This window comes from Ornithodoros turicata, unplaced genomic scaffold, assembly GCF_037126465.1.
Source record: "Ornithodoros turicata isolate Travis unplaced genomic scaffold, ASM3712646v1 ctg00000746.1, whole genome shotgun sequence".
Lineage (NCBI taxonomy): Eukaryota > Metazoa > Arthropoda > Arachnida > Ixodida > Argasidae > Ornithodoros > Ornithodoros turicata.
The window spans coordinates 465,875-491,579 of NW_026999400.1; the positions used below are offsets into that span (position 1 = coordinate 465,875).

The 25,705-nt window shown below is 47.7% G+C and overlaps 2 protein-coding genes across 4 annotated transcripts in view; both read right to left on the reverse strand.

The window, feature by feature from the left end:
• On the reverse strand, window positions 1–11,471 carry LOC135374786 (disintegrin and metalloproteinase domain-containing protein 10-like). Its single transcript, XM_064607716.1, has 10 exons — window positions 11,234–11,471; window positions 11,029–11,167; window positions 10,151–10,272; window positions 9,242–9,492; window positions 7,614–7,943; window positions 6,101–6,293; window positions 5,153–5,352; window positions 3,755–3,935; window positions 614–770; window positions 1–58 (listed from the first exon to the last, which is right to left on the reverse strand). The coding sequence occupies exons 1-10, from the start codon at window positions 11,469–11,471 to the stop codon at window positions 1–3; spliced, it is 1,869 nt and encodes a 622-aa protein (XP_064463786.1).
• Window positions 11,445–25,705, reverse strand: part of LOC135374747 (disintegrin and metalloproteinase domain-containing protein 10-like) — a 25,562-nt gene continuing 11,301 nt past the window's right edge. Inside the window, exons 4-14 of one of the 3 annotated variants that reach the window (XM_064607672.1) lie at window positions 25,411–25,673; window positions 24,182–24,565; window positions 23,317–23,509; window positions 23,037–23,227; window positions 22,539–22,719; window positions 20,445–20,601; window positions 20,221–20,319; window positions 18,842–19,032; window positions 16,551–16,768; window positions 16,260–16,415; window positions 11,445–11,504 (exon numbers count right to left, since the gene is read on the reverse strand). In XM_064607672.1, coding sequence (XP_064463742.1) covers window positions 11,493–11,504; window positions 16,260–16,415; window positions 16,551–16,768; window positions 18,842–19,032; window positions 20,221–20,319; window positions 20,445–20,601; window positions 22,539–22,719; window positions 23,037–23,227; window positions 23,317–23,509; window positions 24,182–24,565; window positions 25,411–25,673 — 2,045 coding nt within the window. In that variant the 3' untranslated portion in view covers window positions 11,445–11,492. Of the gene's footprint in view, window positions 11,505–15,359; window positions 15,642–16,259; window positions 16,416–16,550; window positions 16,769–18,841; window positions 19,033–20,220; window positions 20,320–20,444; window positions 20,602–22,538; window positions 22,720–23,036; window positions 23,228–23,316; window positions 23,510–24,181; window positions 24,566–25,410; window positions 25,674–25,705 lie in introns of those variants that run through there. The other 2 variants (XM_064607674.1, XM_064607673.1) reach the window with 2 other exon arrangements.

Below are 25,705 nucleotides of genomic sequence, written 5' to 3' on the forward strand. Positions count from 1 at the left end.
TCATGTCGTGCCAACAAGACCATCTTCGTTGATCACTTGTGAGCTTGGAACCCTCACACTAAGAAAAAGAGAGTAATCTGTGGAGCAATTATAGCTTTTAAACCCCTAGATTGAAATTTCTGCCCGTTTTAGTCCTCTGACCAGCACAACAAATAGTCCCTAAGCCTCGCACGAACTTCCGTGCATTGATTCCAGAAAGGGACTATTTGTCGTCCCCAGAGGACCAAATCTGCATAGAGTGCAGTTGCACTTTCTATCCTTCGGCATATTGTAGCTTCACGGAAATGTGTTTTAATGTGACTACCTGAATGCAGCAAGAGGTAGTTACCAGTGGTAGCCTTAGCCCTAGATATAAATATGGGTTCACTACAGGAACGCCGAGAAGATAACTCAGTGGCGTCCTCTGAGCAGTGCTTTGGTAAGGCTTTACGCACGCGCAGCGTTGAGGTGTGTATCCTGTGCCAGAAGCACTATATCTAGAATCTACGGAGGAGACCACTGAGGAATATCCTGAATGTTCGCAACACAACCGGTCCATGGTCAAAACCAAACTTGAAGGGCTGCTAATGTATACCTGCCTCTTGACTATACAGTGAATGAAGTTTCAGTTTACCTGCACACGGCTCCAGGCGTTAGGGTGCAGCCCCCGTGCTGAGGATCGCCGTGTTTGGGATTGCAGCAGCTATCTGTGCACTGTTTAAGGTCCAAGCCACAGTCGCATTGTTCTGCACCTTCTACAATGCTATTGCCGCACACTGGCCCACTGTCCTCTGGTAAGGAAGGGGCATATCAGAAGAATTTGTACTAACACAAAGCCCACAACGAAACTCAGAAATGTCTCGATAAAGCTTGCGAACGCCGACAGTTGCGAAATGAAAATGTATCTTAACAACAACAACTTTAATCTGATATTATGAATGGGGAGTTTCATCGCCAGGTGCGATACTCTACCCCGTTGCTGGTGGTGATGTGAGGGATGAAATAATGTATGGTAAAAGTTTGAGAGGAAGCTAAAGAACGATGATTATACTGGTCCAGCAAGAGCGAGTCACACAAAATTTCCCAACGCGAGGTTTCTCCCATTAATTTTAACTGACATTTAACTGGTAGCGTTGTTTTGGTGGTGAACCACAAAGGGAAGGCAACCAATTTCTTGTGTAGTTGTTCTAATTGTTGTTACTTATGTTCGCCTCCGACGCTATGGTATGTTTACGTGAAATCAGTGATCAATGTACAGCTCCCGTCAAAGTTAATAATTACACTGGAAAAAAAATTCTCATTCCCGAGCGCGATTACAGCAACCCTTTGGGCCATGCGGAGATCTTACACAAAACAAAACAAAATTATTCCGTTAGTTTAACTTTCACTTTGTTTAGTTTTGTACATTTTACATTCCTCGAGTTCACCAGGGTGGCTGTTATCACGTTCGGAATTGAGACAATTTTTTCCAGTGTTATTATTAACTTTGACGAGAGCTGTACGAGTAACCGTGTAACCAGTTAACCGATGAGTAAACAATCTAGAAATTCAACACTACGACATTTTGAATCTGTAGGATTTTTGTGGGAGCACCGAGGATATTTTGTGCCGTTAGAGCAAAAACTAGTAGCGCTGAGCGGCGATATATCGCGCCATCGAAACGGCATTGCACAGAGTTTAGAGTTGACTCATTGGGCACGTTAAGTAGTGGCTCCGGAGCGCAGGGAGCGCACTCCTCTTTACTAAACGGTATCACTCCTATTCCGGAGCATGGCGCTCTGGATGCAACTCTCACGCTCCAGCTCGCAGGCTGGCTCCGTGACGTATGGAGGAAGGGGACGCCGGAAAATCAATGAGACGCCTTGGAAACTTCGCCGGGGCGCGCATCGCGGTCGTGGCTCTGAAAGACCGTTCAGTAGAGGCACCGGAGCACGAGGAACAAGCTACACAGAGCGGGTTGGGTAGAGCCGCTACTTAAAGCGCCCATTGGTAGCGATTTTCTACGTGCGATCATCACAAGTGTTCCATGATAAAATCAATGATTTTCTAAACGGCAACCTTCCTGCTGTCATTGCAATGCAGTTCGATGAGATTCCACTGCTAATTGAAACAATATCTACAATTTGAGCAGTTTCTTTGCAGTTCAGCAAATCAGTAGCAATGCCGTCACATTACGCCCCGTTGCATCAGCAGAGCGACCTCCAGTCCAGTTAATGCATTTCGCGTTGCTTCACAGGATGGTATCCTGTTATCCAAACAGCTATGCACTCCCTGACACATGTGGCACGGGACATTTAGTCCCCACAGTGTAGGCTTCAAACGAGAGGGATTTATTTGTCTTGCATAACACACACACATACATAGGAGTAGGTTAACTTATAGCGTTGCTGCGCGTGATCATCTTCTCTTGGCTGCTCTTCGAGAAGTACCTGTTCTTTCTTTCTATCTCTTCCATAGCATGGTTGCCAACCCTTGTTCTATCTGCGGGCTACTATACGCGTGATTATGCCGTGAAACCGAAGCTAAGTCTTGTCTTTTGCCTATGTCTTTGGACACTAGAGGGCCACTAAACCCTTCGTCGTAAGGGCATGTTAATGCGACACATACGGTACACTTGTGCGGAAACCAGCTGAAGGCTGTCGCTGGGCGGTTAAAAGAGTGCTTTCCGCCAAGCAGCCGCTACCGCTTGCCGTTTGCGCGGCTCTTAAAGTAGCACAGAAGTCATTTTAACAACCTTCCTGTTTTCTATGTATATAACTGCAAAGCAGGCCAGTAAGATGCACCTTAAGAATTACTTCGCCCCATAGAGCCATAATTATCGCAGAAACTGAATTTCCCCCGCACAAAGCGAAAGTGCGCAGCAGCGGTGACCAGCCTACGATCTGCCTGGGACCTCTCGCTAACGTTAAAGGGACCACGCTCCCTGATTGGTCCCTAGAAATGTTATCTGCTATTCCGCTGTTCGGGGTTCGGAAAAAACCATTTCTCCTGGCTCGTTCATGATTCGGTCGCTCCTTCTATCCCCGACTCTCAGGGGGAACGGGCAAAACTGTTTACCACGGCAAATGTACAGGGCGCTGACCTCCACTGAGCAGCGAACCAGAACGAGTTGCCCCTGTAACGTCATCTGTCACGTGGCATCATGCTTCTCCTCCTCCTTTTACCCGGAGTGGCGAGGTAAGGGTGAACGCGCGAAGCCAGGTTTATGCGAGTTTTTTTTTTTTTTTTTTCTGAGCTACAAGTTGCCCACAACCTTTCGTGCTATGCGATAAAATGATACACACACTTTCCTCAGACGTCGTAATCTTCTTTTTTTTTTATGGCCGTCTGTACTCCTTTAATATATCGATGCCCACGACGCTGCAACGTGCTGTAGACTGCGTCGGTGACCGGAAGAAAAAAAAGCGTGACGGCAATCTCCGTTGACCACATGATTGGACGAAGATGCGCGGCATGCCGCTAAAATGGTGCATTGCGCGCTCAAGGAAAAGATCCGACTTCTCCCGCACCGTGGCAAGGATTTTCCGCTCCGCACACGCGTTACCGCACGCTTTTGCCGCATGCAGGTACGCGGCGTAACAGCATGCGTTGGCGAAATACCCGAACGAAAGACCTATACTTTAGTCTTGCACTCGCTGTTGTTGCGCAAAAAAATAATAATAATAAAAATACAAAACAGGAACAAAGAAAAAACAGAATCAATCAACCAATTCAGCCTTGTGTACACGGAAGCTTGTATTCAATTGCACAGTTTGTCCTGCGCGGTTTTTCTTACCTTGAAAACAGTTCTCACGTCCTCCTTCGCCTCTTATCATATCGTGAAGTACGGTCGCTATGGCTTTGATGCTACAGGGGGAAAATGCGTGGTTGTTCTTCTTGTCCCCTCGCGTAGCGGATGCAAACATTATGTACTGCCCATCGGTACCCTCTTGTGCACACTCTGTCTCGCTGTCGTGCTGCAAGAAAACAATGTGTATCATGCAAGTATGAAATGTGGTAACTACAGAGTGCGAATTTTCATGCAAATCTAGTCTTTTTTTTTCCTCGATATGGTTTCGTATCTGGATGTTTTGGTCTTGGTCTGGAACTGATCAGAAGGGCTCTGTGGTGCATATAAATGGGTTTTTTGCAAGTTGTGGCGTATTTCGCACGAAAGTGCATATTTTGACCTAGTTTCCATGTTTCCAGCTCCATGACTTATATGGCGCAACTATTCTTTCTTGTACTGTAGAACGAAGGCGGCTTTGTTTCACCGTCTGATTCCTAATAAAATATTTAAAAAATATGCATTTTGTGCATTGCTTACATACCAAGAACGAAAAACATTGCATATATTGAGGATTTTCAGTTCATAGGTGGATGCGTATTTCGGAAGTCATGCATGTCTTTCCGCACTCGAGTGATGATGTATATTTGAAAAACTCACGCAGTACACACAGACATCGTTCAACTACAACTGTGTGCACGCATTCATAGGGCATTAAAAAAATTGAGCCTCTTCAACGAATGCGGAAAATTTGACTTTTCTCCGACGCATGACTCCGTTCAGAAATGTTTGCGTCTCCGTGTTTGCTGTAATAATCCTTTTGACAGGAGAGCTGCCTTGAAATATACCGTCCTGTTCTCGTCTCTTTCATCCTTGTCCAGCAACCAAATTCAAGGACATCTATCGTCGTCGGAATTGTACCAGCTAACTTCCGTGCTGCTGGTATACTCTACGATATACAGGAATGGACCATTTCCATATTCGCGTCGCCCCTGGCGGCGGAATGTCGAACGTCGTGTCTTTCCCCCCAATAAACATGGTGACGCTTCTTTTCGGACTGGCACGTTGCATGAGAAAGTAGTAAGAGAAGATTGGATGAAGAATGCGGAAAGAGTGAAAGCGCATTCTACTCATTACCAGTACGAAGGGTTGTCAAATGTAGACCTCAAACGTCCGCGTAACCTTGAAACCGATTATTTCCACCCAATGAACATGACAGTCGCCCGCAGATGGGTCCACAGTGAAGTTTTCCAGTCAAAGATGGCGAACGCAAGGGCTGGGCATGCGCTTTCGGAAGTGGTCCATTGACACGAAATGGTTAGTCTTCACGCTGTGAACTACCCACAAAAACCCTAACCCTTCCTTCGTACACACTGGCCCCTGGCATAGGTAACGCCGAGTACTTACAGAAGCTCCGAAGCTATGTCCGAGTTCATGGGACACGGTGATCTCAGACAAGAGGAGGGGCACGAAATAGTTGTAGTTCAAGAAGCTGACGACGCCCGTGTTCAGGCTCTGCAACGTTTCGGTTACATGCACGCCGCTCGACGTCTTCATCACAGACTGCGCGTACCGCTCGCAGATGCCACCCGAGGTAAATGGTCCTTCTGCGGAGGTGGGACCAGAGGAGCACCATCGCGTTTAAGCCCCGTCCTACGTTTGTCGCTATTGGCTGTGTGGTATAGCTAGCCGCATCACTTTATGTGTCACGACAAGGAGTGTACCGGAAGCCAGAGGCGGATCTATGGGATTTTTGTGAGGGGGGGGGGGTGCCTTAGAAAACATCCTACACTAATACTAAAGGTTATGAAACGGCACAAAGAGGGCGGTCAGGACATTTGTAACCCCCCTCCAATAGATCCGCCTCTACCGGCAGCAAAGCTATAGCGCTGCAGGCGGAACCTGGTTGTGCCGCAGTATAATTTCTCCAGCGAAATAACTTTTTAGGGTTGACGCACTGCATTTTCCGTGTCGTTCTAGGGTTGAACGCTGGTTATGACGGGCTGGGGCACGGCGATGGAGCATGTCTCTCACAACGACCATGGAACCACTATACTGACCAGGAACCGAACGAACTCTTGGGGAGGCTATCAACACTGATGATATTTCTTTCTTTTTCTTTTTATCTTTTTCCGTCACGAACAGCTGACTTGCACTTATGCGATACTCCCTGCCTCTTATTCTACCTCTTATTGATGGGCACAGTTCAGCAACAACAAGCAAACACACTAGCGCCAGATACAAATATTCTAGTAGTTAGAACGAATTGTGAATCTGATATCGATTTTTTTTTTCTCTGTGGCAGGCATTTTTTCGGAGGGCCAGCGTAATGCGCTTTGGACTCGAGCTACTTACTATAAACTTTGGCGACCCACGCAAGCCCCATGACACCGTCCGCGAAGTCCCTATAAGTCCACAGTTGTGATACGCAGTAGCCGTCATGGTTTATGGTAGCTGCCAGGCTAAGCAAGCGACTGACATCGATGCTCAAAGTACAGAAGGGGTTACGCCGAGATTTTGCCCCCACGCAGTCGGACGTATCGTTGATCTGAAACATTTGAATTCAACCTACTGTAGTTCCATAATATGATGTTCGAGGAAAATTTTGTTATGGTTACGCCCTGGAAGAAGCATTTTTTCCCCTTTACCACAAGTACAACGCAGCTCCCAACTAGAGTACGTGACGCACCATGGGAACTTCGCATAGCGAGTATCGTTTAGTTGCTGTTAATTGTTGTAAGAGTGTGAAGAGATGCAATATAAACCGAGATCGAACTTTGCTACGCGAGCACTTAAGAAAACGCGCGTTTCTTTTGCGTAACCCATGCTCCTTACTCCTGTGGAGTCCCTCTGCCGTTTACTCGGCTGCTATGTTACCGTCCGTACAAATATTATTGCATGTTTCGCAGCCTGAGAATGCAGCCTTATCTGCACATCGAGTGGCGTAAAGCAGCATGGAAGTGGCATTTAACATGGCTCGAAACACTATCTGTGAAGCTGTCCACCGGGGGTCACGATGCAAAATATTTTACCCCTGCGGTGTAGTGTCACTGCGCACGCGCAGTAAAATTTATAAAAGTCAGTCGCGAACGAGAGACACGAGCTTCGCGTGACGTAGAAATAGCTCAGTGCTCAGTTTTTTTTTTTTTTTTTCTACTCGGCTCACGCACTGCTTATACATGCTTGAGCTGTGCCGTTGGACGTCACTGGTCACGTGCCGGAGTCCATGATACGTGGAGAGGGTTTCTATTAAAGGTGTGCGGAATAGAGCCTTGCGCGTGCTCTGTAGGTCATCTGCGCTCATCGTTCTTTCGCAGGAGCTCATTTTATTCATTGCAGAAGACGCCGCAGCGAAAAAAAAATATTTTTGGGCGACTTCGGTGCTCCTTTAACGGGAAGGCAGAGCATAGCTATTCGCTCCGAGATCGAACGGTGTGGGCGCGCTGCGGAGAAACGATGAACTACCGTAGTGTGGATAGCTTCCTGGTGTCGTCTGCTTTTACAAGTTTATTCCGCGTTCAGTGCGGTAGGTGGAGCATCGGGGAACCGAAAAGTATAGTACCATCGCGGCCAAAGTGATCCGCCGGTGAATGTACAGAATAATTACGGGAAAGAACCAGGAACTCCGAACATCGGCCGGCGTGTTATCCACATTAGAAAGGTGACGGTGTCGCCCCCTATAGGTCGATATCGCAGCGAATACTGCTGGTGGTGTGGAAACCCCTGGCGCATTTGGACGCTGACGTACATATGCTAGTAATAATAATTCGGGGCTTTAAATCGCGAGACAACAAACGTACGTATGCTTCCAATAAAGTGTCGTTGATCATCTCTTGATAGGGTTACGATTGCGCTTTCAGCGACTAACCTTAATGTTTTGCACGACAAAGCTGATATCTTCTATGCCGTTGAAGTTGGTAGAACGGAAAATCCTGTTAACCCTTGTAACGAGTGAAGCGACCAGGCCGGTTAAGCGCTCTTCGGTTCGACGGCGGTTGCCGTCGGGCCGCGAAAATTTGGTGTAGAGTAAATGGTCGATGACGATCTCCAGATTGCAGACGCGCCTCGATATTTTCCCCGCTCTTCTAGTCTCATTTGCGTAGCCTTCAGGATACCAGCCGTCGCTGGCGTGGTCTCCGTAGTCTTCGCTCGTGTGAAGGCGACGTCCTATCCGCCTATGAAGGTCGCGACTGTGTTCCTGTATGTTTAGAGAGTAACAGCAAACACAGTTAACACAGATAATGATACACAGCGTCTAACGAAACGACATCCTGCGTGGCACCACGCGAACTACAAACGTCGAAGGTTGTATAGGAAGTAGGACGCGAAATCGTGTAATTAAGCTATATACCGTTCAAGATAAGCGCAAGTTCTAGACATAATGTGTACTTCATAAATAGAGAGTCTATATTGCGCATTATAATTATTTCTGGGATAAAAGTAGTGTACACTGGATATAGTATACTTGAACCGAACCAAGTGGAAGGATAAAAAATTGTAGCTGAGAAGGTGCTACATGTCAGTCTTTACACGGTGTGGTTCGCAATAAAAATACTTACCACCGTGCATGTTTGGACCGCGATAAATACAATCCGTACATCTAATTTTCAGTTCAGGCATGCTTACCCAATGAGACCCACGCTTGTTACGTTTGCCATTGTGTTGAAATAGGTGAGGACTCCTGTCTGCATGAGTTACGGGTGTGATAGGTGTAATATTGTTCTACGCTTCGTAATTCTGTTGACAGATTCTTGTTTAATACTCCTCCATCGTAACAGGTGCAGCGTTAATACAAAAACACACTTTTTTCGTACACGGCCGACTAGAAGTACCGCCATCTAGTTCCATCCATCCATCTAGTTCTAGTTCTATCCATTGTTACGTCATCCGTAGAACTATAGCATCCAATCAGACGCCAACGCGGAGGTACACACATAACGTCCTCTGCTCTAGGTCGGTTAGCAGCCTAGAAGCAGCGAGAAAAAAGTGACAACTACGCCTAAAATGTTGGACAGAAAATGTGGGACAGTGCAATATATACTTCTGCTCGTCATTCGTTTGACACAGCCTCGTTTTCTACGCTATGGTGTTTAGTACTTGTGTGGTCGGACGATTGTGGTTGATGATGCGGCTGCTACACTGATCGTGTCGTTGCCAACGGGAGTGAGGACAATCATTTGCAAACACCCATATATTGAAGAAAACCACCACAGTCTGACTCATCAGGCGGATTTTGTCCGAGTTGTTCTCTTTGTTATTCGTGTTTAATTGGCTTCTACTAGTTGAGTCTTCAGGGTTATAGAAAGCAGATGAAGTCAAAAACATTGCTACGTACTGTAACATACATTACAAATTACATAGTCATTCAAACATACATTCATTCTATCGCATATCAAGTTCACTTCTTAAACCATCGCCAAAGTGACATGAAAGTTGGACCGATTCTGTTCCGGGCCCTATATAGGGCGTATCGCCGGACAACGTTTATTAACTAACCGTGCGGCGTTGTTGGCTCTCCTCTTCAAGCTCGTCCATCAAACTTTCCTTGTTACCGCTGAGCCCACAAAAACTTGTCCCACCGTGCGGGTATTCGACATCGCCTGCAGAGTAGAGCACGGAATGGAAGGACGTCGGGTGTTCGAAGTATTTTGTGGCTAGCTCAACGTAATAGCTGCCGTTGGATGTATCGATCCCGCCTTCAAAAATCCCATCGTGGAGCGCACCATAAACAAAGCTGGACGGATCGCCTGCACAAAGGAGGTATGCCATGGTTAAACAGTTCCAATAGTTCTGTCATACGTGTTAATCACAGCAGCCATCGACCACCAGGACTGCGAAGGTGCTTCGACACCAAAGCTTTTGGCCCAGTAACCTTTACAAGCCGTTGTCTATACGTGGGTTTTGTATACCCCTCTGGAAATGAAATGTATATCTGATTTCATTGAGGAATGTGCACTACGTTGTATCCTGTGAGAAATATTCCCACAGCTGCAGTCCTACAGCGCAGTTATCTTTGGTTACTCATATGTGCTCAAAATTATATTTTCAGTTATTCAGCGATGATCCCTGACTGTGGTAGTAAGATCATATGACATAATACTGCCACGAATCTTATGTCGGTAGACTATGTTACCAGATAAATTCGGGCAATATACCAGCCAGTTGGCATTTATGAAAAATTGCTGGTTGAGCTGAAGCCATATTGCAACTGTCCACTGCATCGTTGGGTGTTGGGTAAATTCTCCCGTACTTGACGAACGAACGTTTCGATACACACTCCATACCTCAACTCAAAACTCAAACATCACTGAATACATGAAGTAGGAGACAACATTTCAGGACGTAGAGTGTTTCAGCCTTCGACCTTCAGTCTTCCAGCCTCACATGAACCAGCCCCATACTAACCTGCAACCTTCCCCGTGTAAATGTGGCCCATATCAACTAGTAGGTCTCCCTCTGTTGCTGTCTGCACGGTAAGGTTCTTGTGGAAGGCCGTCGTGTCCGGAGTGAGGCGGAGGTGGAAATCCCTGAGCAATACCAAAGAGATACCATAAACGAAAATATTGTGAATAACGTTCGCCGGCGCGGGCAGGAGTCGAGTATGAATTCTGCAAGCCTTGCCGGCAAGAAAAGCCGCCCCTAGCAGCAGAAGAAAAGCGTCAAGAAAAGCGTCGCCTGCTTGCTGCGCCCCTTGCGCGCAAGGGCGGCAGCAATACTTTCCCGCATTGTCGGCCGAACACGGAGCGCGCTGCCACATAAAACTATCGACATCGAAGGGAAGAAACGTAGCAGAAGCTCTTTTGCTGCACATAGAACATATGTTTCTAAGTCCCAAAAACGTCACCACACCAGCACTGGACTGCTCTTTCGACCTTGTTAGGCCGTCGTCAGCAGTACGCAGGTGGGCGATGTTTGAGCGAGTAGCGTCGGAAGGTCAGCCTGGAACGTGATGTCCTCCCGTCAGGGTGAAAGAATCACCTCTGAAAGCCCAGTGCGAAGCCAGTGAAGTATTAAGGGAAGAAACGCAGTCGTTCAACTCTGAGCACTATGTGCGCTTTTCCCCAGTTGCCCAGAGCTCATGTTAGGGCTCAAAACCAGTGCTCAAAACCAGTGCTACTCAACTGTAGGGTACAGTCATAGCAACTCGATGGCGGAATACCTGGCAGAATAAGTGTCTCTTTAATTGCGTTTGCTTTCATTGCACTGTACTATCATTGCTACTGAAATAGCTGACGTGTACCCACTATAGCAGGTTTACAGAGTTGACAAGATGACAATCTTACCTATTGTGAGCGGAAAAGCGAACGTGCACATGATTGTCGTTCGAGAGCGAACGCTTGGCTCGTATGTGGTTGCTATGGACGGGGCGATGGTCGTACGTCAATGGTTCGAAGTGACGCACAAAGATATTCAGTCTGCGGCCTGGAACGAGAGGTGAAACCATCAAAACCTATGGCAGAGACAAAATATAGACTATGCTTTTGTTACCTGACTGAGAAGGCAATATGCAAGAGAATACGGAAAGCAGATACAAGAGAACACCAATCTGCATTCTCAACAGGTCAACGGCTGTCAGAACGTGGACCGCTTCACGCTTATCTTCTGCTTCTTCCACCACTAAGCACAGTGGCCACAAGCCACACAAGGTGACATGCTGAGAGTGGAAGCCGAAGAAGAAGTTGATGATGATGGCTCCGTCCTTCTTGCTTCGGCTATGGCGGGCCATACTTCGGCACCAGACATTGGCTCAGAGTGATGACTGGGTAGTCAAGAAGCAGGTTATGTAAAGACGCAAATAGTCAAACTGTAAAAATTTCGAAGTCAGAATGAAGTTCAACCGGTTAGGAGCATCCAGTTTTAATGACAAGTTTTCGTACAGAAGCAGCACCTGATATGGGCATTCCCGGCATTTTTTCCCGAGGGATAGCAAAGTGCTTCCAGGGGGAAACGTGCAACCTCCTCGCCCTTCGGACGCTGCGGACTGTGCGGGTGTTCATAGGTTCATACACGGCTCAAGGCATACCGCCTTGAGCCGTTGGCACCCACTGTGATAATGCTTCACAGCCCAACCTGCAATAAAACCATGAGAGCTACCTAGATATGATTTTCCCAGGCGGGTTCTGCGGCCAGGCAGACATTTGTCGGGAAGCCCATGTAACTACTGGACGACTAGTTACCTACAACTCATTAATCAATTTATGAGTTACACGTTTTCAGGGAAATTCGAGATAGCAGAACTGGAGCGAGTCATTATTTAAATCCACTTTATTTTTTGAAGATCCTGTAACGATCACCGCCGCCCCGATAGGCCATGACGATTCCGGCACATCTTCCGTTCCGCAACGAAGAATAGAACATTTTAATAGAACACACGTTAAATTGACCCAGCATTTTTTAACTTAATCCAACATTTTTTAACTTAATGCATTTTTGCTGGTTTCAGTGTCGTACTTTGTGTGTTGTGTGTGCTGCACATGCTCAGACTTAACTCGTCATGCACTACTGATTAGCATTAGCATTACAACTGCTGATTGTCGTCCATCACTGCTCTGTAAGACCGATGAGCCCCGCTACTCTATACGTTTGCTGATTTTGCCTTGTAACACGATCCCCCTATCATCCTCTCACACGAAAAGTGTCCCCTTCCTGGAGACGTCTGAGTTGCTGAGCTTGTGTGTGTCTCTGCTGTCGCTCCGAGAAGTCTGGTAGACGCGAACTCAGCAGGTGCCCCATGAGGAGCTCGCTCGGGCATCTTTAGCCTTCGACTCCAAAATTCAGAATTCCCCGCTGGAGGTCTTATCACGATTATCTCTGATCTCCTCAACAAGTCAACACTGCCGCAACTCTTCTGAACTCTCTTACAACAGGTTCACGATTTTGCGCGTTAATGTTCATGCCCCATTTCTTTGCTTATGCTGGGGTCATTTACAGTCGTATCAACATGGCTGCTGTGGCCTGGTTAACGACGTTTTGCCGAGTCGCAGTAGCATGAGGTTCGATATCTTCTGATGCCCACCTCAGTAAACCCGGTGTTTTCCCACCGAAGCCTACAGTACGTGTCAGGAACAATCAGGTTATTTCCTGGAACTGACTGGAATTTAGAGTCGTGGTTCATGAGGCGCAAGGTGCTGTGGCATATCCCCAACAGCCTTCTTCTCGATTGGCAATAAGTACCTGCAGTCAGCTTACAGCACCACTTGTGCACCGCAGGTGAAGCCATGTAATTTTTCCATGCCGCATAAAATACCAAAGGCTGCCTTTTCGACCTACGCCAATGCTTTCGCCACAGTGCGTTCGGTCTGCGAGTATCGATTTTCAGTTTCAAATAATACCAGGTCTTACTAGATCGGAAGATGTTGTAGGTAAAGACCTCGATTGAATGTATGTTCTACAACTATCAAATGAAACATACAATGTAAAATCATCTAGGAACGTAATGTATTTTATTCCTACCGCTCCATTCGTTAGCAGAGGGCGTCAGTGTCCCAACGATTTCTAACCTTACATGAGGTGGCAGATTCCACCTCCGTTAGGCTTGGCCTATAGGCTTGGTCATCGGCCTGCCGTTACTTGAGGTATATTTTCACTCGCTCGGAACATTGCCATAAACTACCTGGTCTCATACCAGCGGATCTCCTAAGGTAAGGAGCGCTGAGGCAGAGTTTGTAATTCGACGAAATACGACGCAGGTTACGAAATATTACCACGTAGTGTCCGCACTTTAGCCACGTCAAGCTGCTGAAGTTCGTGACCTCCTCATCACCCCACCACAGGATTGAAGGCAGAGCTCATTCGACGCGTGTCAGTATCGGAACAGAGAAGGCTCCAGCAGCACCTCACGCACGAAGAATTAGGGGATCACGCGCCGTCGCAGTTTCTTCGGCGAATGCAGCAACTCCTAGGTGGTCGTCCAACCCTCGTCGATGACCTCGTCGATGACTCTATCCTTCGTGAGCTGTTCCTGCAGTGGCTACCCTCAAACGTGTGTATATGCTTCTCGCTCTCGAGGACATAATACTGGACTCGCTGACGGCGGGTACTAGAACTGGCCCCACACCCAATCGCAGCAGCGTCGCAACCCGCAGAGAGAGTTTGATCACCCGACCACGGTCAGTCAGGAAATGAAGAAACTCACTCACGTACCCACACTTTCACATACCAGGTTACCCAATAGGCCTCTCCCTGTTTGTAAACAAATAACGTCATAGTGTTCGACAGCGCCGCCAGTCTAGTAGAGTTGAGCTACGCTCGAAGCTAGAGGCGAGCAAGGTCGCGCCCGAAAGCCACGGTCTTGAGGGGATTAAGATGGTCCCTGAAAGAGACGCGTCCTTCGGTCCTATTTTTCGTTCAATGGGAGTCAGCGAACAAGTGCCCATTTACCGCATTAAAATTACGGCATTTTTTTTACAGTGTCGAGACAAATGTCATTCATCGCCACTCAGCGAATCTCGAAACAGTTCTCAGTTGTCTGCTTCTCGACTGCAGCCCACTGCAGCAATCACAAAGGAATACCTGCTTACAGCTCCCTACTGTTGTGGTGCTAATTTGAGTTGTTACACCCTTTTCGATCTTAACCATCAGAGAGCATGTCTGCTAGGGTAGTAAGGACCAGAGTTACCAGCTTTTCACATATTTTGTGGGAGTGTGCCGTGTCTGCGCCCATGTTCATATCCGGAAAACGGAAATGCCACTCCTTAGAGGCGGCTACGGAACACGGCTTGACCGGCACCCGCCACTGCCGTCGCACATCCGTGGTCAACAACACGACTTCCTCGATCAGTACATTATTCTTCATCGCTGACATCCCAAGTACGGGTCCTCGTGGACGCCGATGCAGGTGTCCGCCTTATTCCCGCCACTCTTGCTATCCGTCGTCACTATCCAGCGGAGCACAAATTACGTGCTGTCAACGCCGAACCTATAGCCAGTTACGGATGACAATCTTGAATTTCGGACCCTGACCCGATGTACGTTTGCATGGTATACGAGCTGATATGACGCACGCTATACTAAGGGCTTATTCCTTCAAACACTTCGCCGAAAACGCCTTCTCAATCTTCCCACTGGCATTCACTGCAATGAAATACCCTCTTGGTACCTTCCATTGGCCCCCACTCTTCTGCTGCCACCTTCCACATCTCCGTACGCAACCATCCTGAGTGACTTCCCGGAAATTTTACTGCAACCTTTCCCGGGCACACCAGTCGAACTACGACTTGCCGAGTCTCGCAGAAATGTCTTTCTGTCACAAGACCTCACCGACTGCACTCATGTGCTCATCCGTATAGACTCCACTGCGCGACCATGTTGCGTGGAACACGGTAATCAGACGCTAACCAGAAACACCATTCCACAAGCCGATCAGACTCGCTGCGAACAGCAGACGCCCGCCGTCCCTCGCGCCTCCCGGTCTGTCGCCAAGGGCCCTCCAGCCGCTCCCTGATTGGACTTGTCTGTGTGACGTTTCCAGAGAAGGAATTCCGGAATACCCTCAACGTCCGTCGTCTGCTCTTGCCATACGTTACATCAAACTGCATAGGAACAACTCCATTAATTTGCGTCGGAATTTCGGCGTCAGTGATGAACGCGGTGTACAACGGCATTATAGTTTCGGAATCGACCGCGACGGATGCGACTTGTGTTTCTTTCAATAGGGAACAGTTACACTATGTAGTCCAACGCTTGCGAGCTTCTACTTTAGGATTTAGTACTTGTTGTAGGTGCCCTGCTGTGTTCATGTCACTATCAAGATAGCGTTATTGTAGATGGCAGCGTATACTATATCACATCAACAGACTTGGGACGCAGTAAAACATTTAATTGCCAAGCGCAGAACTCGATCCTCAAGCAGTTAATGGGCGCAGCATAGGCCATATTGACATTGGTTGCTTCACTCCTAGAAGAGAAATATCAGACGTTACTTCCTTATGCCTGTTGCAGTGAGTTTTGTGTAACGTGCACATTCAGCCAATATGCTAATTTCAATGCCCTCAGCTCGAAGACTCAAATGAGACCCAGCTGTACATGTGTAGGCGTATAGTGATGAAAGGCCTCGAAAAAAAATAAATAAATAACTGTTTTCGGATCGTGGGCGTCTGCGTGTACAGATGCAAGACCTCGAAAAGTAAAAAAATGACTGGATTGTTTCCCCTTTTCCTCAACGTCGAAAAGATTGCCTAAAATTTCCAATCACGAAAATATTCAAATTTTGTCGAAGTATCTGAGAACGTCGTTCTCATATTTCAACAAGTCGAAATTACCGCGAATTTTGCATCCCCACATAACTTCATGCATATCCTTGTGCACTTGGAGTGGCTTTGTTGACCAAGTTGACCAAAACTTGTTACATTTGCGTTTGAGTGCTAAACACACAAAATATATTACACTACGATTTGTTTTGTGATGTTCGCGTGTCGGCGTACGAGAGTGAAAATCTCGATTTTTTTTCCAGAAAACATGAAATGGTTTCTAAGCAGTTCAAAAATTCTGGAAATCTTTCATCTCTAATTCTTACCAGATATTGAAAGGGATGTCTTATCGTATCCTTTAGGCTGTACGCGGACCGTCGCTTCGGGTTGTGGCTGGGTGTGTGCACGGCAACCAGCTTTAATACCAACACCACGCACCATATGGACCCGAGTACAATGAAGCCGGATAATACCACGTGTTCCTGGAAAAATAAAACGTTCGTAAATCATGTATATGTGTAAGCATTGACCACCTAATGTGCAGTAGGATTTAGCGGTGGTATAGCAGGTGTGCAAAGTTTATAAAATTATTTCCGCGTTTTACATGTGAACATTACCTTAATAAAATTGATAAGGGAATAAACCGCTTCGCCGCCAAAGAAAAACTGCTCCATGCGGAAAAGCGGACCCTCGGCGTCGATTGGGCGACACTTTTGAAAGACGTCGCAGTACCCTCGAAGACCATTGCATGGGGATCCGGGTTGAAGCTTCTTCCCGCAGTGTTCTTCCATTCCGGAAAAATGGCACACCGGCAGGCACGGCCTACCGGAAGTGCCTAAGAGCGAACAACTGGTTGTTAACACAAAATCATAGGGATCCGTTAGCATAAAAGTTCAGTACGAGTCTCGGACTCATTTTCAGTAGTATCAATAGCATCGGCAGTGCATGGGGCACGCGCTGGCTGCGCGTGCAGGGAGCTCTGCCAAAGCTATTGGGCGCTTTACCTAGCGGCTCTACCGAACGCGCTCACTAAGAACGAGAAAAAAATGGAAACGCTGGCTTGACACAACGAAAAGTAACAATACACAACGACAGTACACAAAGTGTACTCTGTCCCCCGTACTCCGGAGCCTCTACTAAACGGTCTTTCAGAACCATGAGCGCGATACGCGCCCCGGCGAAGTTTCCAAGGCGTCTCATTGGTTTTCTGGCGTCCCCCTCCTCCATACGTCACGGCGTCAGAGCAGCATTCCTTGCGCTATGGAGCCGCTACTTAACGCGCCCATTGACTGCGGCTCCAGAGCGCAGGGACCGCGCTCCTTTTTACTAAACGATGTCACTCCTTTTCCGGAGCGTGACGCTCTTGATCAGTTCTCTCGCTCCAGCGTGCAGGTCGGAGCGCGTAAGCATAGCTGGGCGTCCTCACTCATGAGGACCCTCATGAAGACTCCTCACCGTCACCTCACGACGATGAGGTGTGAGTGAGGCCAGACCACGCTGAACGTTCCTCACGAGGACAGTCGTGAGGCATTGTCTCTCCTGAGGCCCACCGTGAGGGCCCTCATGAGGCCAGTCGTCGTGAGGCCATCAATACGTGAAGGTACAAGGTATTCCGTGAGGAACCTCACGGATGAGGCCGTGATGCCCTTTGTGAGGAACCTTACGGATGAGGCTGTGAGGCCTTTCGTGAGGAACCTCACGAATGAGGCCGTGAGGCCTTTCGTGAGGGACCTCAGGTATGAGGCCGTGAGGGACCTCACGAATGAGGGGATGGGTTCGGGCTCCTCTGTGCTGATGCGAAACACTAACGTTAAACCTCACTGTGACAGTAACAACTGTTACCAAATTTATCCAAGCACAGCACGGAACCCTATAAGCAGTTTAATGCCGCGAGTATCATTAGAACCAACTACCGACACAGTAGTTCAACACCGACGTGTCATGTGAAAGTTCTCATGAAGCTCATGTGCTTCCTAGCACGTCAGGCAATGAGGGTATTCATGAGGCGACGGCTCGTGAGGATGAGCGGTCGTGAGACAGGAGGGCCCTCATGAGGCGACGGCTCGTTAGGATGAGGGGTCGTGAGGCCATGAGGGTCCTCATTAGGCGAAAACAACATGAGGCGCCGTGAGGACATGAGGGCCCTCATGAGGTGAAGATACATGAGGCCATAAGGGTTGTGAATATCCTCATGAGGTGAAGGCATGTGAGGATGGTGAGGCCTTTCGGGATCCGGATGCCCTGAGGTGAGGTTTGTGAGGGCAAGATTTTAAAATGCAATGTGAGGGCGACTGAGGTTTAGTTACTGGAGAAAAATTTGGTGAGGGTGAGTGAAGCCAATGAAGTCTATGCTTCGTGAGGTGAGGGTGAGTGAGGCCGCAGGAAAATGCCCACTTATGCGCGTAAGTGCTGCTCTTGCTCAGCAATGTATGGAGGGAGAAGAGACCTGATAACCAATGAGCCGCCTAGGAAGGTTCGCCGGCGATATATGATATGATATATGTAGGGTTCCGAGTTTTCGGTTTTTATTTTGGTTCGGATTCGGTGTATGTTTTGATTTTCACGAAATTGATTCACGAAATCGGCATTTTTCTATGCTTTTCCTGGCGTGTACACGGTTTACCCGATAGCTATCGGGGAATAGAAATCGCAATGTAATTTCCGCACGACGCTCAATCAACATGGCATTGTTCGCTGCGGTGGCATTTTTCACAACCCTCTTATTTCTGTATGGTTTCCTGATCTGCATCAACAACTTGCTGGGCATGTGCAGCAATTTATCTCTGTCATGTCCTGGAATGTCCCTCTGTATTCGGTTCTTTAGATTAAAACGGAAAACGCGGAACCCTAGATATATGATACGATACATGATATGATATATAATATGATATATGATGTGATATGGTACCCGGATCTCTGCAGGCTAAAACGCACTGTTCTTCAGCGGTAAGCGCCCGTCCAGACAAGGAGCACTCCACCAAGCCGAATTTCTCGCAGATGGATCCCGTGCATGTGCCTCTCCTGCACACTTGTGTATCGTTGTTGCAGGGTGTCATGTCCGGCTTCCAAGGGGCAAATGGGCATCTCGCACTTTCGCCAGTGCAGCAAGTGTCAAGGGCAAAGGCGTCATTAAGCGTGGTCATTTAATACAACGTTTCCCTTCCACACCTGCGATAATTCTACAATGAAGTCTATTCTTGATCCCTCATAAAAGTGATTCGCTAAGAGACCAACCTAGAGGGGGCAAAACGGTCACCTTTCTAGTGTGGATAACACGTGGACCGATATTCGGAGTTGGTTCTATTCGGTAATTCTAGTGTATATTCATCGGAAGATCACTGGTACGGTACCGTTCGGTTCCCCAATGGTCCAAATACTGCACTAAACGCTGACAACGGCCGGAACTCAGATGTACGAGCTTCACGCGTACGTGTGTTCAAGGGTTCGCATCTCGCCAAGTAAGACACGTAAAAAAAGTCCTCGATACTCTAGTGTGGAATACAACATGTGCATGCGTAATAAACTACATTTATCAAAGTGTCACAACCCCTTTAGTATAATACCTGTCAGACGGGCACATATACGGCCTTAACGGTCACGGCCGTAAATGCATACTGTCATTAACTTCCTGCCAGACGGCCAGCAATAAGGTCTTTGCGACAAAACTGAGGTAGAAGGGCAACGGCGTTGCCGCAAGACCGTTCACGGCGTTCCATCGAAACTGCCCAAGCCTCGTCACCAAGCATACCATAAACAGGATTTAGCACATTTAATTCAATTCGAAATAAAATGCTTTTTACCCGACGTAATGTTGTCATCTTTTTTTTTTTCGTCTTTTTCTGGCGTTTTTGCAATTTGCTTCACTTTTTATCCCACATGTACAAGTGCTACGTTTGTAGTTACACCCTCGAACCACTGCACACGGCATCGCACCGTGTCGTCTGCATCCAAAAAGTCAGACGCCACTCAAAAAAATATCCAAAGCACTTAAAAGCAAATATAGTTTGCTGTTGTATTTTGAAAATACCAACAAAACGTTGTTTTCGTGTACTTTCAGTAAGAAAAAGCGTGATTTCGCTACATTACATTCAACGTTCACAGACTTGTTTATCGACTTGGACATCGACAAAATGCCTTCACGGATACCGTCTGGCAGCTCCCCACAGCTTAGGGCCGTATGTAACTTACGGCCATTCCTTAATGCCGTAACTTTAAGGGCCGTATATGTGCCCGTCTGACAGAGGTATAAGGCGAACGTGCATCGCGGTTAATCGCGGTTAAGGATATTCACAAAAAGCTCTTCCGGAGCACATTGTGGGACGTCTGCAGGCAGTTCCAGTAGGCAAAATATTGCAATGTATGCCGCAACAGGATCCAGACGACGGGCTGCAATGGAGTACATGTAAAGCACTCAGGCGCATAATGCCTCAAGTGGAGACAGCCAAGCTTTCTATACTGTTGACTGATAAGCATCTTTCGACGGCCTTGCCTTACGCCTTCGACGACCATACCTGCATTCGGCTCTCGGCCTTAGGGTGCACCCTGTAGCATTGTGATCATTATGGCGTGCGTAACAGCACTTGTCTAAGCAGTCGCTTTCTCCCATTCCACAGTCGCACTGTTCCTCGCCTTCTTGAATCGCGTTGCCACATATTGGTTCCATGTTTCCTGATGAACAAGGAAACATGAGATGTTACTCTGATATCACTGCAGTGTGCGTGTTTTGCGAACTGAGCATTGCGGCCACTAAGGATGCAGAGACAGGCAGAACAGACAGGCAGAACAGGGCAGAACAGGCAGGCAGACAGACAGGGGCAGAACTGGTACTTTTTTTATTTGATTTGTTTAACAAATAGTACTGGCCTTTGTCAGGCCTAAATAGGAGTGGGAACAAGTGGAGCACAAAGAATGCACACAAAAACACAGAAAGCACACAGAATTCAAGTGATAAGAGATTACAGTAGAAGGATTGCACCGTGAGAGAGTCAAGCACAGCCTGTGGCATGTCATTCCGCTCTGTTATTGTCAGAGGAAAGAAGGAAAGCGGAAATTCTTTGTGGTGAATGGGAGAAGAGAATTCTTTGGGTGAACGTCACTCTTTTAACCGGGTCGATCTTCATCCGTAGAGCGCGTAGGTATTTGCAGGTGTTAGTAGACAGCTGCAGCCAACCAATCCGGAACCGATGGTAGCGTCTGACTCAGAATCTTATTCCTTGACAGGGCACGGTAGACACGGTACTTCGAAGGCCATATTAGAGAGTTTTAGCAAACTGCGTCCTCCCGCACGGTAGATTATCGTCGGCGCAGCCACGCAACGGCGCACGCTCAGACGACGTCACCCTCACCGTATCTCTCCGGCCGTCGCCGGAGCTCCGCTCGCTAGCCGCCATTACCGGAGGCATTTACGGTAGCAAATTTCATCATGGCTGTGTCGTCTGCTACGGTGGCACCTGCTAGAAAGAGATTTACAATCGCCGACGACACGGCATTCAAAAGCGAAAGAGCGACCGGAGCCAGACTTTTTTCGTCTTCTTCTTGATATGAGTTTGAGAGCTTTCTGATCTCCCAGTGGCCTGCTTCCGAAGAATATACAAGGTGTCCCGGCAAAATGTATACAGAATTTTAAAAAATAGATATATCACTTTTTCCATGATGAAATCAATTGCAATATAGTATATGCTGAAGGGCACTCCATAGGAGGGCACCAGCAAACTCCTAAGGCAATGTCTTCACTAACTTTCGACAATTAGCTTTTTAATTATAAAACCTACGAGGTTGTCCCAATGAGAACATCTGGTCCCTCCGGTTCCCTGATACCAACGCCGTTTCCAGAACAAAAATCCGTTCGATAGGCCGTTCACAAACGATTTGGGAAGGAAAACCATTATATTCTATATTTTGTTCATTGCGCATCAGTCTTCCCTTCGCCCCCGGCGAGCGCGTGTCCGGTTCACTCCGGTTTGCTAAAAGTGTTCGCGCCGGCGTTGTCCCGAATACGATCGGTTCGCAATCACCGTATTTGTTGCCGTTCGGGAGCTGCAAAATCCGGTTTGCTAAAACTATTTATTAGTGAGTGTTAGTTCATCGTGGTAAGTGTCTCCCGCAGTAGTACCGCACCCGGTGAAGGGATAAGATTCTGAGCCAGGAACGCTGTCACTGGTTCCAGTAGGCACGGTAGCTTCCCGGTGACTAACTCTAATTGTCTAACTCTAATTGTCTACTAACGGGGGCTCTTGATATCGTGATATCTTGATATTGACCGAGGGCTCTTGATATCGTGTAAGGGGCTGAGTTCTATCGCCGGCCCTGTGTAGCAGCGTCTCAGATACAGGGGACTGCTACGTGACTGGTGCAAGGTGTAGATAAGCTCTCTGCTACAGAAATGACATTGCCATTCATTTGCGGACACATCCAAAGTCGTCCCACAAGATCGAGACTAGTACATGCTTTGCAAGTTTAAATTTATAAACATTAAAACATGCAAAGCATGCAGTAGAGTCTGGCTCTTACGTCTTATCTCTGGCTGGTTTGTCAGGTTCGATATCCACTTACTCGAAAATCCAAAATTATATCGCGATGTACCTATTCGAAGAGAAATTACTCACTCAGCAAACAGTTCTCGCGATCGCTCTTGCCGTCAAATAGTGTCTGCAGGATTCTCGATATATTTCGAACACTGCAAGGCGAGAAGATAGCGTTGTTCTTGAGCAGCCCTGTTGTTGCTGAGGAGTACATCAGATAGTTGCCGTTGAATCCTCCAGGAACGCACGCAGGACCGTCGTCATGCTGCGAATCCATCAAGAATGTGATTAACTACCTTCACATAGTCAGCCGTCGAGTATTACATGATTCACGTCTCCTAGGTCCCGAGTTCTGTAATACGAGATGTCGTCGCACAGACTTCTCACGTCCCTTTCGAATTTTTCGACTAAATTGATTACAAGTTAAATTTCCCTCGAACCTCGGCTGGTTCGCGAACATAACTGGAATTCAATACTTCCATGCCATCATCATCTGTCGTTTCAAGATAAGCTCTGCTCTGGTACAACTTTTTCTCCCCTGGCTGCGCTCTGACAACATGAACTCACTCTAAGCCAACTTACGGGTGCTCCAAAGCTGTGCCCAACCTCGTGACACATCGATAGCTCGGAGATAATTTGAGGTACGAAGCTGTTGTAGTTAAGGAATGTGACGATGCCGACGTTGAGGCTAAGAGCGTAGTCCTGATACGTTCCGGTTCCAGGTTCGATATCCACCGAAGCCCGGTTCTTTTCGCAGAGGCCACCACTACCGACTAGAGAGGTATGGGTTTAGAAGATAGAAAAGTCGTAATCAACAACTATGTCAAGCTCTTGTTACCGCGCGAATCTGAGGTATCCTTACATTCGGGTTTAGCTATCCAGGCAAGGCCAAGAACACCATCGGCGAAATCTCTGTAAGTCCATATGTAGGAGAGGCAGAAGTCATCGTAGTTCCCCAGCGACGCCAAATGAAGCATATGTGCGGAGTCGACGGCAATGGAGCAGAACGGGTTGTTCTTGCTTTTGCTGCCCAAGCAACTGGTGCTGTCGTTAATCTGCAAGAACAAGAGGGAACCTCAAGGACACTTCGTGCTATGTAATACCGTGGGAACTGACCCTGAATACAAGTCAGTAAATAGGTTCCAGTATTACGTGCACAAAGTCGCACAGCCGCAGCCAAGCCCAACCATAACGCGCAAGCGCGTGGCTTGAGCATACGCGAGCCCTGCAGAGTGCTGACTGCTGGGTTTGAAACCACGTCGCAGCATGCATGTAGTACAGTCACGATGGCCCCGGTGTCGAAGGTGACTGCGAAGCAGAGAAAGACTGTTGGCACGGTAGCCGCGCCCAACCGAGCATGCTGATCCGCTGTCGTTATAGGCAGTGTACGGTTCAAGATGACGGACGCGGTCCCCAAGACAAATGCTAACGGTCCACGGCGCAGGCGCCTACGCATGCCTTGGGCGAATCCAGATCCTCAGTTGTTTGTTTATTTCGGGGGGGGGGGGGCGGTTTCTTTGTCGAAGCGCGTAACCGGGGGCGGGAGAAGGGAGGTTTTCGGGGGCGATCGTCCAATCCCCCCGCCCTCCGTATCCACCACTGCGCAGCCCACGCGATCGCTCGTTAGGACTGTGTCTGACTGTGGCTGCGTACTAGTATAGTGCCCCGCTGCCTGCTGCACTCGGCGGAGCACCGGGCAGAAACAATTCACACGAAGCCTTCTTTACCTTGATTCTTTGCACAATAAAGCTGATGTCTTCGATACCATCAAAGTTGGTAGAACCAAACACTTCGTTAAGTTTCGCAGCGTGCGCGGCGACGAGCGCTGTGAGCCTCTGTCGCACGTGAAGAGCGTTCTCAACCACCTGCGAAACATATTCGAAGAGATGGTGGTCGATGCTGACTTGCAGATTGCACACACGTCTCGAGGCATCAGATTTCCGACGCGTTCTGTTGTCCATCAGAGCCTTGTCGTTTGTCAGCGGTTTTCTCGGCGCATACACCACATTGGCATCGTTATCATCGTCGACGTCATCAGAGTCATCTTCAAGATATTCACCGTGGAGGCGTCGCCCGATCCTTTCGTGAGTACGATGTATTCTGTGGCCTTTCTGAAACGATTAGTGAAATAACAGATTATCCAAAGGAACCTTGCAGATGACAGTGCTAGCGTCTAGTATTGAGACATTTTTTGTGCCACTTTGATGTCTTGCCCCGATTACCATTGCGTATGTGTGCACAGAATATGACGTACGTCACAAAATCACCCATACTGAAATGCCCAATTGTCCAAATGTCTAATTCAGCACGTGTTTAAAAGGCACATCGAACAGCACCTCCACCATTGTTAAGGCTAGTGAGCAGATATGGCAAGCAGTTGAGGATCACATTCATCTGTAGCCCAGACACGTCTTTCGTACGTTCTCAGGACAAGCACGGGGCTGGTGCTGTGAACCGATGCGGGGCTTGATGTAAAAATGATAGAAGCGCGAAAAAGCTGCGTCATGGCCAGAGTGGCGTTGGAGTCATAAAACACCAAATCAGCGATAAAACAAAATTGCTTAAGCGGTACAACAAAATATTTACTACCCCGATTTACTACACTTCTGTGCACTCTTCTTGATGGCCTGTTTTATATATATTTGTATGAGTATGAAACCGTTGACTACATAGTTAGAAGTTTACTGAACTATTTTTCTTTGTCTTTCTAGCAAACTCCAAAATAATATCTCATAAGTCAACAGATTCTGGTATTTCATTTCCGATCGAGAGCATTGCAGGGCTGGTATGTGATGTAATGAACATACGTATAGTGCATTTAGCTCACGCTTTCGGGGCGCTATCTTATCCGTTTTAGTCAGTGATGTTCGCCTGAGGCGCGAGGCCGTGTGTGGCCGTGCCAGCGGCACAGGCCTAGAGCAGATCACTTCCGATCAGTTGAAATCGGGACACGTACGACATGTTTGCTTTGCGAATTCTCCAGGATTCTATTCATCCACTTCTCTGTGTCCCCAGAGAGGCCACACCAACTTCCGTGCCCCGGTTTCTTTGACTGGGGGAACTCAACCTGGTCGCTGGAGTAGATGATAGACTTAAAGGGCACAGGCTTCTTGAAGTACTTGGAAGCCGCTTCAACATAGAAGTTCTCTTTCCTCGTACTGATACTTCCTTCGAAGACGCCATTATGTAGTGACCCGTACACGTGGCTCTCAGGTTCGCCTGCAAAGACAGGAGTTCATATGTTCCCTTTC

Bases quoted from the DNA above. Each gene is read 5' to 3' on its own strand.
- LOC135374786 (XM_064607716.1), bottom strand. From the start codon at position 11,471: ATGGCCCGCCATAGCCGAAGCAAGAAGGACGGAGCCATCATCATCAAC. The intron at 7,944-9,241 runs GTTAGTTAATAA...CTAAACATACAG, and splicing joins AGAGCCAACAACGCCGCACG to GAACACAGTCGCGACCTTCA. The intron at 771-3,754 runs GTAAGAAAAACC...CTTCCTTACCAG, and splicing joins ACGTGAGAACTGTTTTCAAG to AGGACAGTGGGCCAGTGTGC.